Source organism: Dasypus novemcinctus, chromosome 4 (genome assembly GCF_030445035.2).
Source record: "Dasypus novemcinctus isolate mDasNov1 chromosome 4, mDasNov1.1.hap2, whole genome shotgun sequence".
NCBI lineage: Eukaryota > Metazoa > Chordata > Mammalia > Cingulata > Dasypodidae > Dasypus > Dasypus novemcinctus.
The window spans coordinates 63,575,535-63,591,785 of NC_080676.1; the positions used below are offsets into that span (position 1 = coordinate 63,575,535).

The 16,251-nt window shown below is 38.7% G+C and overlaps 1 protein-coding gene across 8 annotated transcripts in view; it reads left to right on the forward strand.

Annotated features, from left to right (window-relative positions):
* The window catches only part of LPP (LIM domain containing preferred translocation partner in lipoma), a 715,716-nt gene that overhangs the window by 215,308 nt on the left and 484,157 nt on the right, over positions 1 to 16,251 (forward strand). For all 8 annotated transcript variants that reach the window (XM_071214679.1, XM_004467196.4, XM_071214680.1 and 5 more), the window contains one exon: positions 13,899 to 14,100. In XM_071214679.1, the coding sequence (XP_071070780.1) occupies positions 13,908 to 14,100 (193 nt within the window). In that variant the 5' untranslated portion in view covers positions 13,899 to 13,907. The remainder of the gene's footprint in view (positions 1 to 13,898; positions 14,101 to 16,251) is intronic.

Below are 16,251 nucleotides of genomic sequence, written 5' to 3' on the forward strand. Positions count from 1 at the left end.
TGGTATTCTTAAAAAACAACAACAACAACAACAACAACAAAAACACAAAACACTGAAACCGTGATTTTGGACTTTTCTGCCTGAGACTTTCCAGCTCTAGGCTACCACAAAGTCTAATTTTTGGGGGTCACTGATTCTTGTTCCTATTTTTCATGCATGATGTCTGTGTGTTATGTGACCTTTGTGTTCTGACCTTCAGGTCTAGGGAACTGAAAATTTAGGAAGTTTTGTTAGGATTTGGATCCATGTAAATTCCCTCATAAGTACAAAGACTCATAGAGTTCTGGAATATTAGAGTTTGAAGGGACTTTCTTATGTCCAACTCCTTGTTAGAAAATATGGCCAGTTAGTGATAGAGCCGAGGTAAGGATGGTGAGATTAGATTAGGCTTCCCACTGACTTCCTCCATGTCATTTTGTTACTTTCCTGTTAGAACAAGCCTCTTACCCCTGGACCTGGAGCTCAGAGAGGACTAGCACCAGCCTAGCTCTTCTCCCTAGTGATGAATGGAGTGCTTTGCATAGATACGCAAGACTTAGTTGTCCAAAGAGTGATTTGAAACTAAGTACTTTGAATTGATGATACATCATTATTCCTTACCTGTTAGCAAACTAAAATTTAAAGACCTCGAGGGGGTTTTATTTAAAGTTTATTATGGAAAACAGAAACCATTCTAGATATTTTAGGTAAAAAGAGATATACCATAGGGTGTTCCAGAATCATTGGAAGGACTGTAAGAGCAAGCTCTAGACTATGGCTTCGGTAATGAATCCTTGAACCACACCTTTGTTACTATCTTTTCCATCATCAGGAAAGCCAAGAAATCATGAGGCCACTGCAGGAACTATTGAGTTCAAGAATGCATCGTTGTACTTGTAAATCAGAGATCATGCAGCCAAGATCAGGAAACTGTCCTTCAGCTGTCTGTCAGCACCAAGGAAAGTGGTAACTGGATTCTGAGGCATGAAGTCCAGCTACTCCCTTTCTGCAGCAGCTGCTCCTTGATAACCACAAAGCTTAAGACTGGATATGGCTTTTTCTCCCATTTCTCAGCAAGCCTTGTTCTTTGCCCCGTTTCCCAATAAATTCTTTTTACTGGCTTAACTTAAAAAAAAAAAGCTAGGTATCTGTGTATGGTAATGTAGGTAGAGGAAAAACCCATTCCTTTTTGACTACACTTGCCAGAAGAAACAGCTCAAAGCAATAGGAACATGGCCTCCAGCTTCCTTTTGCCTTCCAAATCCCATGCAGTACATGTATTTCGGCAGAATGTCTTTCTGCAATCAAACCCAACCTGGAAGACAGCCTGTGCAATATGGGAAGTCACACTAGGAGAATAGGATTGGGATTTGAGTGCCTATCCAGCATATCCAACACATTAAGAGTTAAGGTTTTCATGTTTTGGGCATGTCTTCCATAAACCACTGTGTGTAGTAGAAATTAAAGTGAGAGTGAATTAAAAATTATGTTCCATAATAGCCCTATTTACCAGTGTAATTAATCATACAATAGAAGGGAATGCAACAGTTTGACTGTAGGGAATCCCTAAGGGGAATTTCTATTGATTAGAAAAATGTCATAATGAGGGAAGGCCTTGATCTGGGAGAGTGTTCTAAACTGTTTTGGTTTTAAACATCTTGGAAAGTACTACAGGGAGACATGAAATATTGTGACATAACAGTGCTTGCTAAGTTCGGGGGTGGGGTTCCTGATTTAGGCAAAGGTCAACTTTCTATCTTGTGTCCTCAATGCAAATTTATAATTTGCCTTGGAAATTAATGTAAATGGATTTTTAATATCATTTTATTGGCCTGCATTCAATTCATTTGACTTCATCTCCTTTAAGTCTTGTGTAACTCCTACTTATTAATAGAAATGTAAAGTAATTGTAGCAATCCCCTTCTCCCTTTACCCTTGTACCTGAATGAATGAATTTAGATACAAATTTAAAACTGTTTCTTGTTCACTGCCTTTTTCTTCCCTCTTGTTTCAAATTAAGAATGAGGCAGATCTGTTTTCCTACTTGAAACCTAGTAGATCTGATAAAATCACTGGTAATATTGATGTGGATAGGGGACAGGGGTGGATAGATGGTGAAGATATAATGAAGTGAATAATCCAGTTTTCTTAGAAAAGTTGATACTCTTTGTTTCAGAAGAAAGAGACTGAATGAGTGGGTTAGCTGATTAGATTTCTGCTGAATCTTAATCTTGCTTTCCTCTATTCCTGCAGAATCATTCGGATACGTTCTTTTCTTCTTAATTGGGAGCACATGTTCCTAGAGCATGTAAGCCCCTAAAGTCTCTTCTACTTCCCAAGGCTAATTGCTCTGCCCTCTTAGCAACTGCTTATAATTTACTCAAAGTATTAGAGGCTTTTGGGAGAGGACCTGACTGTGTTCAGGATTCATTCGGACTCAGTGACTAAAACCTCATTATCACAGTATGACGAGTAGAGGGACTATATAAGTTATCTTCTAAACCGTGAATAGTGGCATTGTTAATACACAACGATTCAGCAGGTGTTACTGAATGTATGGTCACCTTCTAAATTAACTCGGGACACAGAAGAACATGCACTGAGTTGGTAACTAATAAATTATTTTAAATATCTGAAGGGCTTTTAAGCATAAGAGGACTGTGATTCCAGTAGTCAATGGTAGGACCAATCAGTGGTCTCTATGGGGATATAGGTTTTTGTTATATAGAAATCTCTACTAGTTTTATCTTATTTTTCATGGAAAGGGCTGCCTTGCATGGTAATAAGTTCCTTGTCATTGGACATGTCCAAAAAATCTCACAGATGGTAGTTATCTTTCAGCTTGAGCTTTAAAAGAAACATCTCCATTAACAATTTCATGTTGCGTATATATTAAACTTGTGTGTTGGTGAAGGTTGGGTCATTAGCTTCTACCTTAAAAATGCCTGAACTGTGTGTCCCTTCTCCCCATGGACTATTAGCAACTTTAACATATTCTTCCTGCATTTCCTTTATATATTTTTGACATAGTGGACAATAATTGATAAAAATGCAAAATGCACATCACCAGTCCTTTCATCGAAAGAAATTTAAAAGGGAATAACATCTACCAATGTCATTCTGAAAGTGATCTGGAACAGCCTTGTTGGTTTTTACTCAGCTGCCATTGGTCAGTGCTTTTGCAGATATTCTCTCTGTTTCAAAGTTGTGACGTAAAAGTGGAACAACTTCCAACATGACTTAGAAGGAGGTCACTACTTGAAAATGGTTTCAATTGTTTTGCCATTAAATTGAGATTATAAAATTAGCCTTTTACATAATTTAAATTTATGACACATTTTAATGAGAAACTTGTCTGTTTTTCATCCCATTTCAGATTCTGAGAAATTATTTTCTGTGTTCTTGGGTTGGTGCTAAAATTTTATTATTTCAAAGCATATAATGCATGAAGTTGAATCTCTTTGTTTACTGTAACTGCAGCTCATGTCCTTGAAGATTGGAAATATGTATATTTCCTTTTATTCTTTCAATACCTGGCCTTTCAAAAAATGTTTAATTTAGCAGTATCCTCATGCTTTAACATTAGAATGAAATAGACTTGGGGCTTGATCAACAGGAATTTAAGATGACAAGTAATGAGAGAGACATATGTTAAATTGGGAACTTACTTCAATCTAATAATAATATCCTCCAAACTTGATAATATTAATTCAAAATCTAGTGTATAAACTCATTGCAAAGGCTATAAATTATTTTACAGACAGAACTTGTGACAGGTAAGATACAACAGCACAGTTAATGACATTTTAAAAAGCTGTATGAAGTTTAGAAGACCAAAGTATTATGGTTAGCTCCATGTCGTTTTGCTATGCTTTTTCTTTGGCATGCTATGTGGGTCACATGGAGAATTACCAGATGTAAATATGGCCTGAGATTTGTCACTAGTGAACTCATATTCATTGCAGACAATTTTAAGTATTTCTATTTCATCATGGTCTAACTGAAATAGAATTTTTTTTTGTGTGTTGTACTATTCATTTTTTATTGGGCTATCAAAGTAAATTTGCAACAAAGAAAAAATACAAATAGAAATATTAAATATGAAAAGTAATTAAAACATCCTCAAATGCTAGTAAAATTCCAAGGCCTGTCCAATGGGCATGACTTATTTGTACAAAGATAACTAAAACAGTGTATACATGTTTTAATACAAGTTTGAAAAACTGTCATGGGAATATAAACAGGTGAGCAGCAATTAACTTTGGACCTACCCACTTAGAGTATGTTTGGAAAGGGAATATTCCAGATACCACCACAGAGATTTTCTCAATAGATATTATACTAGTGATTTTTTCCCCCCATTGTCAAATTTACTTTCTAGTGGAGAGGCAAGATCTAAACCAGGGTTTAAAACTCTTATTAATTAGGCATTCAAAATCTTGTCTTTATAAATCCACATCTCTATTTTTAGAAGTAGATACTTAATATCCAAAGAGCTCAAGGTATTGTTTGCCCCTTCTCTTGGCATTGTACAGAACAGCAATCTGTGAGAGTCAGACTTAGAAGAGACCTCCTTAAGAGAATAATTTTTTCATGCACACTCCACATACTAGCCATATCATCATAGAACAAAAAATATTGTTGCAGGACGGGCTTTTAGAGATCATCTTGTTAAATGTTCACTATATTGCAGCTGGGAAACTGAGGTCCAGGAAGGGGAAACATTTTCTTGGTCACTTAGCCAAGTAGAGCAATTGCTATTAAATATGACCTAGAATAGAAGCTGAGGTTACATGTCCTTTTGCTAATTTTCAGTGACCCGGGTACTGGCTGTTTTGCAAGAGAAATTCTTTGCCCATATGTCCATGACAATACCCCTCCTTCTAGTCATCGTCCAACAACCAATAGAGGTATTATCTTGTTTAGGGAAACTTCTCTACTGTCTTTTGAAGGAGAGCAACTGGCCTTGGTTTGAATCTAGCCTCTGGTATATTATAACCTCTGTATTACGTTGGATATGCTAACTTCTGCTTCTCTAAATTTTTCTTTTAAGAATGTAGTATTCATATTAGATGAAATGAATTAGTCACTAGGATTTCTCCAAGCTGGGACTTTCTATGTCCTCTTAGTTATTGAATAGCCTGCCCTGTCACTTGTCACCCAAGTCTGTTTTTTTCCATGAGTGATGAGAGACTGGTCAATTAGTAATTGATTTAAATCTGTATTTTCTTTTGCCTTCTCCTGAGCATCCTGATCTTCCAGTGCTATTGCTTCTCTGTGGGTGCTGATTATTCCCTTTTCAAGTGACATTCTGAATAGGCAGTGAAAGAGCAGTGTGGAGGTCTATCTCTATTCTGCTTCACTTTATCAGAGATGTTTTCTTGTCTGAACCTGATGCTTCCCTCACTTGATGCTGCTTAGTTCACTTGGGATCTATAAATGTAGCTGAGATTTTCTTGCCACCAAGTGTTGACTGCCTGCAAGAATCAGGCCTTTATCTTCATTTGTGTTAGTACCAATGCTGTGCAAAACAGGTTGGCGGTTAATGTGTTCATTCCCACCTCCCCACCATTTATTCTATGCTCCCTGGTCTGTGGGGCTCAGAGGAGGGAAGAATTAGTTTTGTAAGAAACCTCAGTTCACTCAACTTGCAGACTAACTGAGTAAATCAAGGAACATGAGAGCTGGAGAGAATGTTAGTGTGTATCTAATTTTTAGGTTATGCCTAAGGAGAGACACTGAGATTCAAGGAATTTAAGGGAATGAAGTCGTGTAACCAATTAGAGCTAGAACTTATGGCCAAGTCTTCTGCATCTAAGTCTAGTGCTTTCTTGAGTATTTCCGACTGTTTCTCAGAAGTCCTATATAAAGGGTTGGCATTTCTGTAGAGTGTTCTCTAGTCATCTCTTCCGAGTAATGGCAGCTGTCCAGTCGGAAAGTGGGGCACTTAGCCAATGCTGGGCCAGAGCTGTCTATAAAGAGAAGTTGGGTGAATGCATTGACATTTTCAGCCTGTGGCAGATTCTGCTTTGCCCTTCCAGTTCTCAGCTGGCCTGATGCTTCAGAGGAAGGGTGATTACATTTGCTGTTCAACTAACAATTGTGTGTAATTTTCAGCCTGCCTTATTCGTTAATGCTGTCTTCCCACGCTTCCATCACATGCCACAGCATATCTGCTTTGTAATTACACTGGTAGGGGTTTACCTACACCATTTGGAAAATGTTTGCCTAAAGTACTTATTTACTTGTGCATAATAAATCTTGATGGATACGTTGGCAATCTGTGAGATCAGTCCAAGAATCCCTCCCACAATGGGGTAATTTGAAGATTCAGGGTAATGAGTGACAAAAAAAGAAAAGAAAAAAAAATCTATGCATTCTCACTGATGAGCTATAGGTAGACTTGCAGATCATTTGGAATCTCCATGACTTGACTTTTGCTTTGTTTTGGCTAGTTATATAGTCAGGATTTTTCATAGAATCATAAAAGCTTGTGAGTAGAGTTATCATTAGTACTCACCCAATCTAATCATCTCATTTTCAGAGGGGGACACTGGTGTTCTAGAGGGAGCAAAGGCACGTGAGCACATGGCAGAGCTAAGTCTGGAGGTTGGGTTTGAGTTCTAAAGATCAGACATCCTGCAGCTGGATACTGACATGAGAAGAGGATGGATAGCTGTAGCCTATAGAGAGTAGCACATTGCACCATTTTAGTGCATCATTGAGAAAGCCATTTGTAATTCCAAGATGGTACTGACTTATATATTGAGGAAATACATGGAGAAAACTTCAAAGATACAGGAAAGCATTTTAAAAATTATAACTGCATATTTAAATGAAGAAAATATTGTTTAGGGGCAAGAATCCTAAACTTGAGTCTGCCATCAACTACTTCTGATGTTTAAAACCATAGGACCCCTTCATCTCTCAATTTTTCTAAGATAGTTATGTTAATATCTGCCTCTTTTCTCCATATCATTTATTCATTCAGGAAGCACTGACCAAGAACCAGGCCTTGGGGTAGTTGCCAAGGGAGATCTAGAGACTAATGTGACATGATTCAAAGCTCAATATAAATACTCTAAGGCAATGACTTCAACCCTTGGATTATCATATATGTATAATTATATATATATGAATCATTGTATATATAATATGATATGTAATATCATATCATATATATATTGTATGTAATGTAATAAAGTTCCCCAGATTTATCTAATCTGTAGTCAATGTTGAAAACTACTGCTTTGAGCTCATAGGAGTAGATGAGTAAATGTTCGATAATTCCATGCAATGTTTGTTTGCTTTAAATATAGATGTTTAAAGAAGAGTAGAATATTGTTTTTGGACCAAAAAAAAAGAAACTCTACCAAACACTACTTAGCTCTGTTTTTCTGGATAACAGTCACTTGATATTTGCTTACTATCTTCAGAGAGGCTTAGTAGCTTTGTTAGTATTAAAAGTCACTTTATCTGTGGCTCTCAGTTTTCCCACCTACAGAGGAAGGGTCTAGCCCTTATGTCATATGGACTTTTGTAGTCATTTGCATTCTGTTGTACCTTGATTAATTTTACTAGATTATCAGCATCATCAGTTTGTATTTTGTGGCTCATTATGGTTATGGTTTATGGAACAGAATAGAGAAGACATTATGGCAAGACATTATATCCAGGACCTAGGAATAGAGGTAAGGGAAAGCATAAACTATGATTTCTAAATGGTGGCCTCTTTTGGATTGTGGAGTTTTCCCTTTTCCTCCAAAGAGAGGTATTACAAAGTGAAGACCATGGACTTATGGTTAGCAGACCCATGTCCAAGCATCACCTTTGCTATTTATTATCTGTGTACCTTTGAGCAAGTCATTTAACATCTTACAGGAGTACTGTCTTAACCTGTTATATGCAGATGGTGATACTCCTACTTCATACTGTAGTCAGAGTGATGAGGCGGCCACTAAGTCCTCAATAAATGCTTGTTATTTATTGTCAGTCCATGGTTTTGTTGTACCCACGGAATAGCTAGGAAGAAAAGATAGCAGAGCAACAAGGAAGGTAATAAGTGAAACCTCTTAGGTTCTCCTTAATTGTTTTGCATGTGACCACAGTTCCTGAAAGAGCACTGCTTAGGCAGCAGCAGCTCTCTGACTTTCGCTTCAGCATTAGGCATCTTGCTTAGAAAAGGGCCATTTCTCTTGTCTTCCTCTCTTCTGATGGTGTTTGTGTGCTTTCAGAGCCTCTTTAGACACCTTCCCTTTCACTTCTTGCTTTCATGATGATTATTAGTTTACAGTGAAACTGATCTAGAACCAGAGGAAGTAAGAGCAAGGGTAAGTTTTGGTCCACCAAAACCAGCTCTCACCACTATTCATCTTTGTGTTTATGTTGGGTCCTTCTCTGAGAAGCTGAGAAACCCCAACCAACATGTTCTAGTTCATCCGCTTACTAAACTTGTGAGGTTTCATCAGACCTATTTATCATTTTAATTTAAGAGAATTAAAGCGCTGTGGAATATTAGAGCTGGTTGGGACTTTACAGACATTCATTTTGCAAATGAGTATCCTCTCTTTTAAAGGCAACCTGGTAGTTACTAAGAAAGCTGAGACTAGGCTGGGGTCAAAGATACTCCATGTCTATATTTTGAATGTCTCACCTTCCTTGGATCTGTCCTCCATATGCCTCTGGGTTCATTTTCCTTACATAGGGTTTTCACTGTTGTTAGGTCTTTGATGTTCAAAGATTAAAATTCTAGTTTCATATCTCTCTATATAAGCTTTAAAAAATCAAAGCTCATTTTATCTTCTCTACCTTTCCGCCAACTATTCCTCTACCTCATTTCAGTACAACTGGCCTGCTCCCTGTCCCACGGAAAAGCTTTGCCTCTATTACTGAGCTCACAGTATTTCCAATTGTCGTCCTTGTTGCTCCACTATCTTTCAGAGTCCCTCAGCTTTCAAAGTCCTGGTTAAGGGCCTGTGAAGCCTGTGGTATCTCTGTGACATTCCCATACTATTTATTTTTTCATGTGCTTTCTTTCCCTCTTTATGCATATGAAGATATCTTCCTCAGTAAATGTCAGTTTTGAGGCTGGGAAAATGTCCAGATCAAGAGATCGTCAAGGCTATGATTTCTTCCCAAAGACCAAAGATTTCTTCCAGCAATCATTGTCTTCTCTATCATATGACAAGACACCTGGTGGCATCTGCTGGTCTCTCCCTTCTCTTCCAGGTTTCATTGATTTCAGCTTCTTCTTGATTCTGTGGTTTTCTCTCCTTGTGCAAATTTTATTCTAAAATAAAGGAATCGAGTAGGAGGATTAAGACCCATCCTACTGAAGTGGGACGCATCTTAACTAAAGTAACCTCATGGAAAGGTCCTACTTATAATGGGTTTACACCTACACTAACAGGAATGGATTGCATTTAAGACCGTACGATTCTGAAGTACATACAGCTTTAAGTCATCGCAGGATGTGAATCTGATTCATCTGGAGCTCCAGTGGCAGAGAAATATTAATTAGTTTCTTCATTCATTCATTAAACTAAGACATTTTTATTGAGTACCTTCTATGGATTAAGATCTGGGATTATAAAATGATAATTATGTCTGCTCTGAACGATTCAAGAGTTTACTGTGATGTATAGAGAAGCAGACTGTACCACACATGTGATAATTGTGATGATAGTAGCATGCCATGTGCTGTGAAGTATAGAAAAAGGGTATATAACATAAACTGGAGAAGAAATACCTGAATTAGTTCTTTAAGGATAAGTTATAGGATCTAAATGATGCATGGTAGATGAGATGGGATTTTTTTTTTTTTAAGATTTATTTATTTTTATTTCTCTCCCTTTTGCCCCGCTCCCCCCCCCCCCCAGTTGTCTGCTCTTTGTGTCTATTCACTATGTGTGTGCTTCTGTGTTTGCTTGTATTTTTGTCAGCGGCACCAGGAATCTATGTCTCTTTTGGTTGTGTCATCTTGCTGCGTCAGCTCTCCATGTGTGCGACACCACTCCTGGGCAGGCTGCTCTTTTTTTTTGCGATGGGTGGCTCTCCTTATGGGGAACGCTCCTTGCACATGGGGCTCTCCTATGTGGGGGACACCCCTGCGTGGTAGGGCACTCCTTGCGTGGATCAGCACTGCATGTGGGCCAGCTCATCGTATGGGTTAGGAGGCTCTGGGTTTGAACCCTGGACTTCCCATGTTGTAGGTGGACGCTCTATCCATTGAGCCAGATTCACTTCCCTGAGATGGAGTTTTTAATCAAGAGGTAGCTTGACTAAAAGGAAGCAGAGATAAAAATCTAGAGGAAAGGGATGAATTTTAAGAATGAATATAATGCTAAAAACTAACCTCAGAAGAAGTAGAAAACTGTTGAGTTTATCAAAGAAGTTTTTAGAAATATGATTAAGATCTGTTATTAAGAAGACATCAATTCTAGTTGACTTTATACAGAATTCTGATAAGCCTTTAAAGATCAAATGTTTCTAATGTTATCATTAAATTAATCCAGGCACTAAAAAAGGATGTAGAACCTCCATATCATATTTTAATAATGGTCAGAAAACAACAACAACAAAAACCCACTACAGAATGATCTTACATAGAATTGTAGGTCCAAAAATTCTGAATGAGATAGATATCTAATATATCAGTTTATCAAAACATTACAACACTACCCAGGTAGGTTTTATTCCAGGACAGCAAAGCTGGTTCAATATCTGGAAATCTATCAACATGATTCATTACATCACCAAAGTAAAGAAAGAAAGGAAAAAGAGATGCTTGTATCAGCAGGTACTAGAGAGAGATACAGAGATTCTAGAAAGGGGTGACTAAGGAGATTACATTCATGAATGACATGTTTTTCTAAGTGCTTCCTAGCCAGGTGTTGTGTTGGGATGGTTAGATTACCAAGGAGCTTCCAGCTTGTTGGAGCAGGCAGGCAGGCATGCAGTGAAAAAATGGCTTTTATAGGAACTGTTCTAAGTCATATATGAACAAAGCACTAGAAAAACCCAGGACAACAACTGACCTACTCTTCTTGGGGGAATTTAGGGAGAGTTTCCTAGAGGGAGATATATTTGAGCTGTCTAGGTAGAAAAATAAGGCTTGATAGAAACGTAAGGAATGGAAATGGCTTTGTAGGTGGTAGAGACAGCTTGAATAAGAATTCAGAGTTAAGAAAGTTCATCATAATTCCTGAATGACACTGGGCCATTGTTGACATGGAGAAGAATTGCAAGAGAAGATGATAGAAAGGTCATCTGCAAACCGATTCCAGCACTTTTAGGAGGAGGAACTAAAGTATCTCCGTGTGGAGGCAGTATCAGAATAATGTGTAGTGTTGGGGACAACTGAAAAGACTTTAGAGCTAATGAATGATTTGCATTTTGATGCTTATGTTTACATTTTCCATATTTTTCCAGCAGTTCCCTGTTCCTTTATATCTATGGCATATTTTAAAAGGCCGAGATAAAACTGACAATCATATAATGTGGGATTGCTCTGAAAGTGTGTATCTTTGCTTTAGAAATCGCTAGTCCTATATTAACCCATTTTTTAAAACTTTTCATTTTGGAATAATTTAAGTTTACAAAAAAGTCACAAGGATAGTAATAACCCATTTAAAAATGTATAATCATAATTTACTCTGCAAATATGTAGAGTACATTAGAACTTTCAAAACTTAATTTTATCCCATTTATTCCTCACTTGTACTCACTTTACTCATAATGAAACCAGAACAGGTACTTTTATCCCCATTTAGTAGAAAACTGAGACTCAGTAAACAAAGCAAAATAAAACCAAAATTGGTCTTTCTCAACCCTGAGAGATGGCTCTTTTTTTTTTTTTTTTTTTATCTTTCCAAATGATTCTGTATGTGCAGCCAGATTTAAGATAGACATTAATGGGTTGCTTTTCTATACTGGTTTTGTGATACAATGGCAGTTTAAGGATGTGTACAATAGGATCCCAGTCCTTTCTAGGAATTCACAGTTTAGCAATGTCTATATACACAGTACATATATGAAGAACCGTGGAGTAAAAGACAAAGAAAGGTGCTGTAACCAGAGTAAAAGGCCAGTATCATCACTGGCTTTATAACATCAGTCTAATTCAGAGTCCTCCTCACTGGTTCACTTTAATCTCTTCTATGTCACTGGTTCACATTAACCTCTTCTATGGATAAAGCTTCCAACAACCTTCTTGCAAGTGAGCTGGTCAAATAATTCCCAGTGACTTTCTGTGAGTATAGGGCCATTCTTTCCCCCTCCCTTTGTGTAGCACTTTTCAGTATATTAAGACCTTTAATATAGTTAAATCATTGGTTGCCGTAAAAGCCCTTTGAGTTAAGAAGGACAGTGCTCCTTATCTTAATTTTGAAGGTGGAGTTAGAGGCACCTGAAAAGGGTTAGGGGGGACCTGATCAAGGTCACGTCACTCATCTGTGGTGTAGAGTCTAGGCGCTACTGTGTCCCACCTTCTCCCTCCACTCTACCTCTCCATTGCTATGCCTTGTGTGGAGGCCTTTATTTTTTTTCCCCTGCATTTCTAATGTTCTGCCTTTACAGACATCTGGAGGTAATCATGCAGTCTTCTCAATTAATTCAGTTGAATTAATAAATTACTGGATGGACTGGGTCTAGGAGGGGGTGCAGTGTGCCTTCCAGGCCTTCCTGCCCTGGAGAGAGGCAGTCAGGCTTGGAGAGCCATCTTCTGTGCAGCTCATTCTCCAGCCCACAGGCTGCCTAGAGGGGTGATTGGCTACCCGAGGAGGTGAGATACCATTTTCGTTTGCTCACATAATGTTTGTGATCTGATCATAAGGCTGGGCTTGTTTTTCTCCCCAAGTTAAAGTTTTTCATAAAAGTCCAATATGATATCAGCTCTGCATAGCTCCTCCTAAAACACTCCTTGTTTGTGTGGGACTGTCCTGTGCATTACGAGAGTTGAATCTCCTTATCGCCTGGCTGTTTAAGGGTCCCAGTCATTGTGGCAACCAGTGTCCCCCTCCCTCCTTTACTTGGTGGAGGGCAGAAGGCAACTTGTTCCTGCCAGAGAGATTTTTTGCTCCTGTTTCAAGAATAAACTTTTTGGTGGTGGCTTATTACCTACAGAATCAATTGAAACTCCTCAGGCTTGCCTTCAAAGCTTTTTCTGCTTTATTTCCATTGCACATTTCATTCTTTCACCTGGCTGTTTTTCCTTTTTCCCACTTTGGTCCAGCTTACCTAAACCTAAGTGCTGTGCCTCTTCTCCCTGTGTACCTTGGCTGACCGTGCTAAGGCCCAGCCTCTTTCCCAGCACATAAGGCCCAGCCTGAATGCCACTCACCAGTATGGCCTCAGTTCTGCTCCCAGGAAGAAGTAATTATTTTTCTTCACCTCGCTTAGGTAATGTGTCACCTCATTTAGGTAATTTATCTCAATTTTATCAATGTGATAGTTATTTTAATTGACTATTAATAAAACAGAAGTTTTTTCCCAACCTTGTCAATGTAAGATTCTCTTAACGTAGAAATTCCTTCAGGTTAGGGACCGTGGCTTAATCCTATTTCCTGAAGAGTGCTAGACCCTAAAAGTGGTAACTGTTGGAAGGGAGGTGTTCAAGATGGAGTGAGAGGATTGCTCATTTCTATTTCTTCATCATCGTCGTTGTCTTCTTTTTCTTCTCTTGCTTCTTCTTCTTCCTCCTCTTTTGTTGCTCTGCCTCCTCCTTCCCCTCCTCCCCCTTCTTTCAATTCCTCTTCTGTCCTCCTTCCTCTTTCCTCTCCCTTCCTTCTTTCTTTTTTCCAAAGAACTTTATCAAGATGGATTAAGTATGGTTTATGATGAAATAATAATGAAGTGAGGTATGTTGCTTCCATTTTTATGTTTATACGAAAACAGCTGTGCATGTTTCTTTTTAATTCCAGATACCAACAATGTCTCACCCATCTTGGCTGCCGCCCAAAAGCACTGGTGAGCCCCTGGGCCATGTGCCTGCACGGATGGAGACCACCCATTCCTTTGGGACCCCCAGCATTTCTGTGTCTACACAACAGCCACCTAAGAAATTTGCACCGGTAGTTGCTCCAAAGCCCAAGTATAACCCATATAAGCAACCTGGAGGTGAGGGTAAGTGTTGGAATTTCAGAGTTGAGTGCCAAGTGTGAGAAGGTACAAAATAATAGAAGTGGTTTACTGTCCAGTGCTGTGTTGATAAAAGGTAGCTCATGTGTTCATCGTGTGGTTCATGGGCTATCAAAGCTTAAAGAGCCTCAAGAAATTACCTGGACTAACCCCTGTCAGGGACAGAGAGAGAGAGACTACACAGGAGTTATATGACTGTGGCTACACACTGAATTAGGGTGAGACCCTAGAAACTAGAACCCTGGTCTCTACAGTCATAGCTCAGTGCCCTTCTCCTGCATCATCCTTAACTGTCCATCCCTTTATCTTTTAGGGAGTTCTCTCCTTTTATGGCTCCTCCCTTTTATGTGCAGGACTCTCCCAGCTTTGACATGCCCCACTCTCTTCACTGTTCTTTGTGCACTTCACTCCCCTATGTGGTAGTCTCCAGGGACACTGGGAACATGAGTATGTTTGCATACTCTTCAATTCACAACTCTGTCCTTTCTCAACTTGCTACCCCACACCCTTTTGTCTCCTGTCAATTCCTACTTCTATCATCTCCAAAATATACCCTACCCCCAACATGGCCTTACTCAGAAGTCATCACTTCCTTCCCGTGTTTCCACACACACCTTCGACTATGACTATCCACTTGTTACTTCTTATGTTAATGTTCCTGTCCTTACTTTGAAATTTATTGACATGTAAAGAATGCTAGACTCTGTGCTTTTCTATTACGACATTACTACCTTCTCACAATGACCTTATGAAGAAGGTGGTTTTTATACACAAAGAAGTGAAAGCTTTGAGAGGGGACGTGAAATTCTCTCTATTATGGCTAGTAACTCTCTGAACTAAGGCCATTTCTCTTAACCAGGGTTAAGGGTTATAGCATGTCCTTCTCCTTGTGGCATATTGGCCCCCAGGCTCTATATTTTGCAGAAATTCCCTACTTCCCCTAAAAAAACTGCAAGCTTCTGTTTCTCCCTTTAAGCTTAAAATGTTGGTCTTGCATTCATCCTGTGTTCCTTTGGTTCCTATTGTACTGTGTGTTTTTAGTAAAATGACACATATGAAGTGGTCAAATATATGTCTGTAGGTCCTTTTTTTAAAAAAAAAAACATTTATTTTCATTTATTTATTCCCCCCTCCCTCCTTTGTTGTGTGCTCTCTGTGTCTGCTCGTCTTCTTTTTTTCTTTTCTTTTTTTAGGAGGCACCAGGAACCGAACCCAGGACCTCCCATGTGGGAGGTAGACACCCAATCGCTTGAACCATCTCTGCTCCTTGCTTGTTGTGTCTCTCATTGTGTTTCCTCATTGTGTCTCCTTGTTGTGTCATCAGCCCATCACATCAGCTTGCTGTCTTACTTGTCTTCTTTAGGAGGCATTGGGAACCACACCCAGGACCTCCCATGTGGTAGGCGGGTGCCCCATTGCTTGAGCCACATCTTCTTCCCCACGTAGGTTCTTATGTATGCCTGGGTATTAGGATGGATGGTTCTTATGTATGCCTGAATGGATGACTGTATTGTTCAGTAATTCTCCTCTTGGAATGTACTGTGTGGAATATGTCATCCTTCTTCAAAGCAACCAAGTCTCGTTTATTTTCTAAAGTTTTCATTCTTTCTTGCAATTTTGCCAACCTCTTTTTTCTTTCTCTAACCTTGTTTCAATATGTGAAGGAAGTATTTTTCTTGAATATGTACATTTTGAAGACAAATAGTGGGAAAGGCTCAAGGATATTCTGACTTCCTTTTGAAAGAATAAATAAATCTCTTTATCTGGTGTATATTTTGCCACTAGCTGTTTGGTAGAAGTGTGAGATATGCTTTCCTCTATGTGTAATTTAAATGTTATCCCTGCATTCTCTGTTACACTAAATATTTTTATAATTCATGTTTATTTTTATGTTTAAACTATTGTACATTAAAACAAGCTATATCCTTTTCTCTTTTCTTTGTTTAGCTTATTCCCCATCATTAGTCAAATCCCCAGAAAGTAGGTAACATAGTTAAAGCATGTTATAGGGTGACCAAATGGTGCCGGTGTTGTATTTCTGCTCATGCTCTTCATTGCTTTTAGTACAGACTCCCCCACCCCCACAATTTCCAGCTCGTAAAATCTTTTGATTTATAGCTTAAATGTTGATTTCCT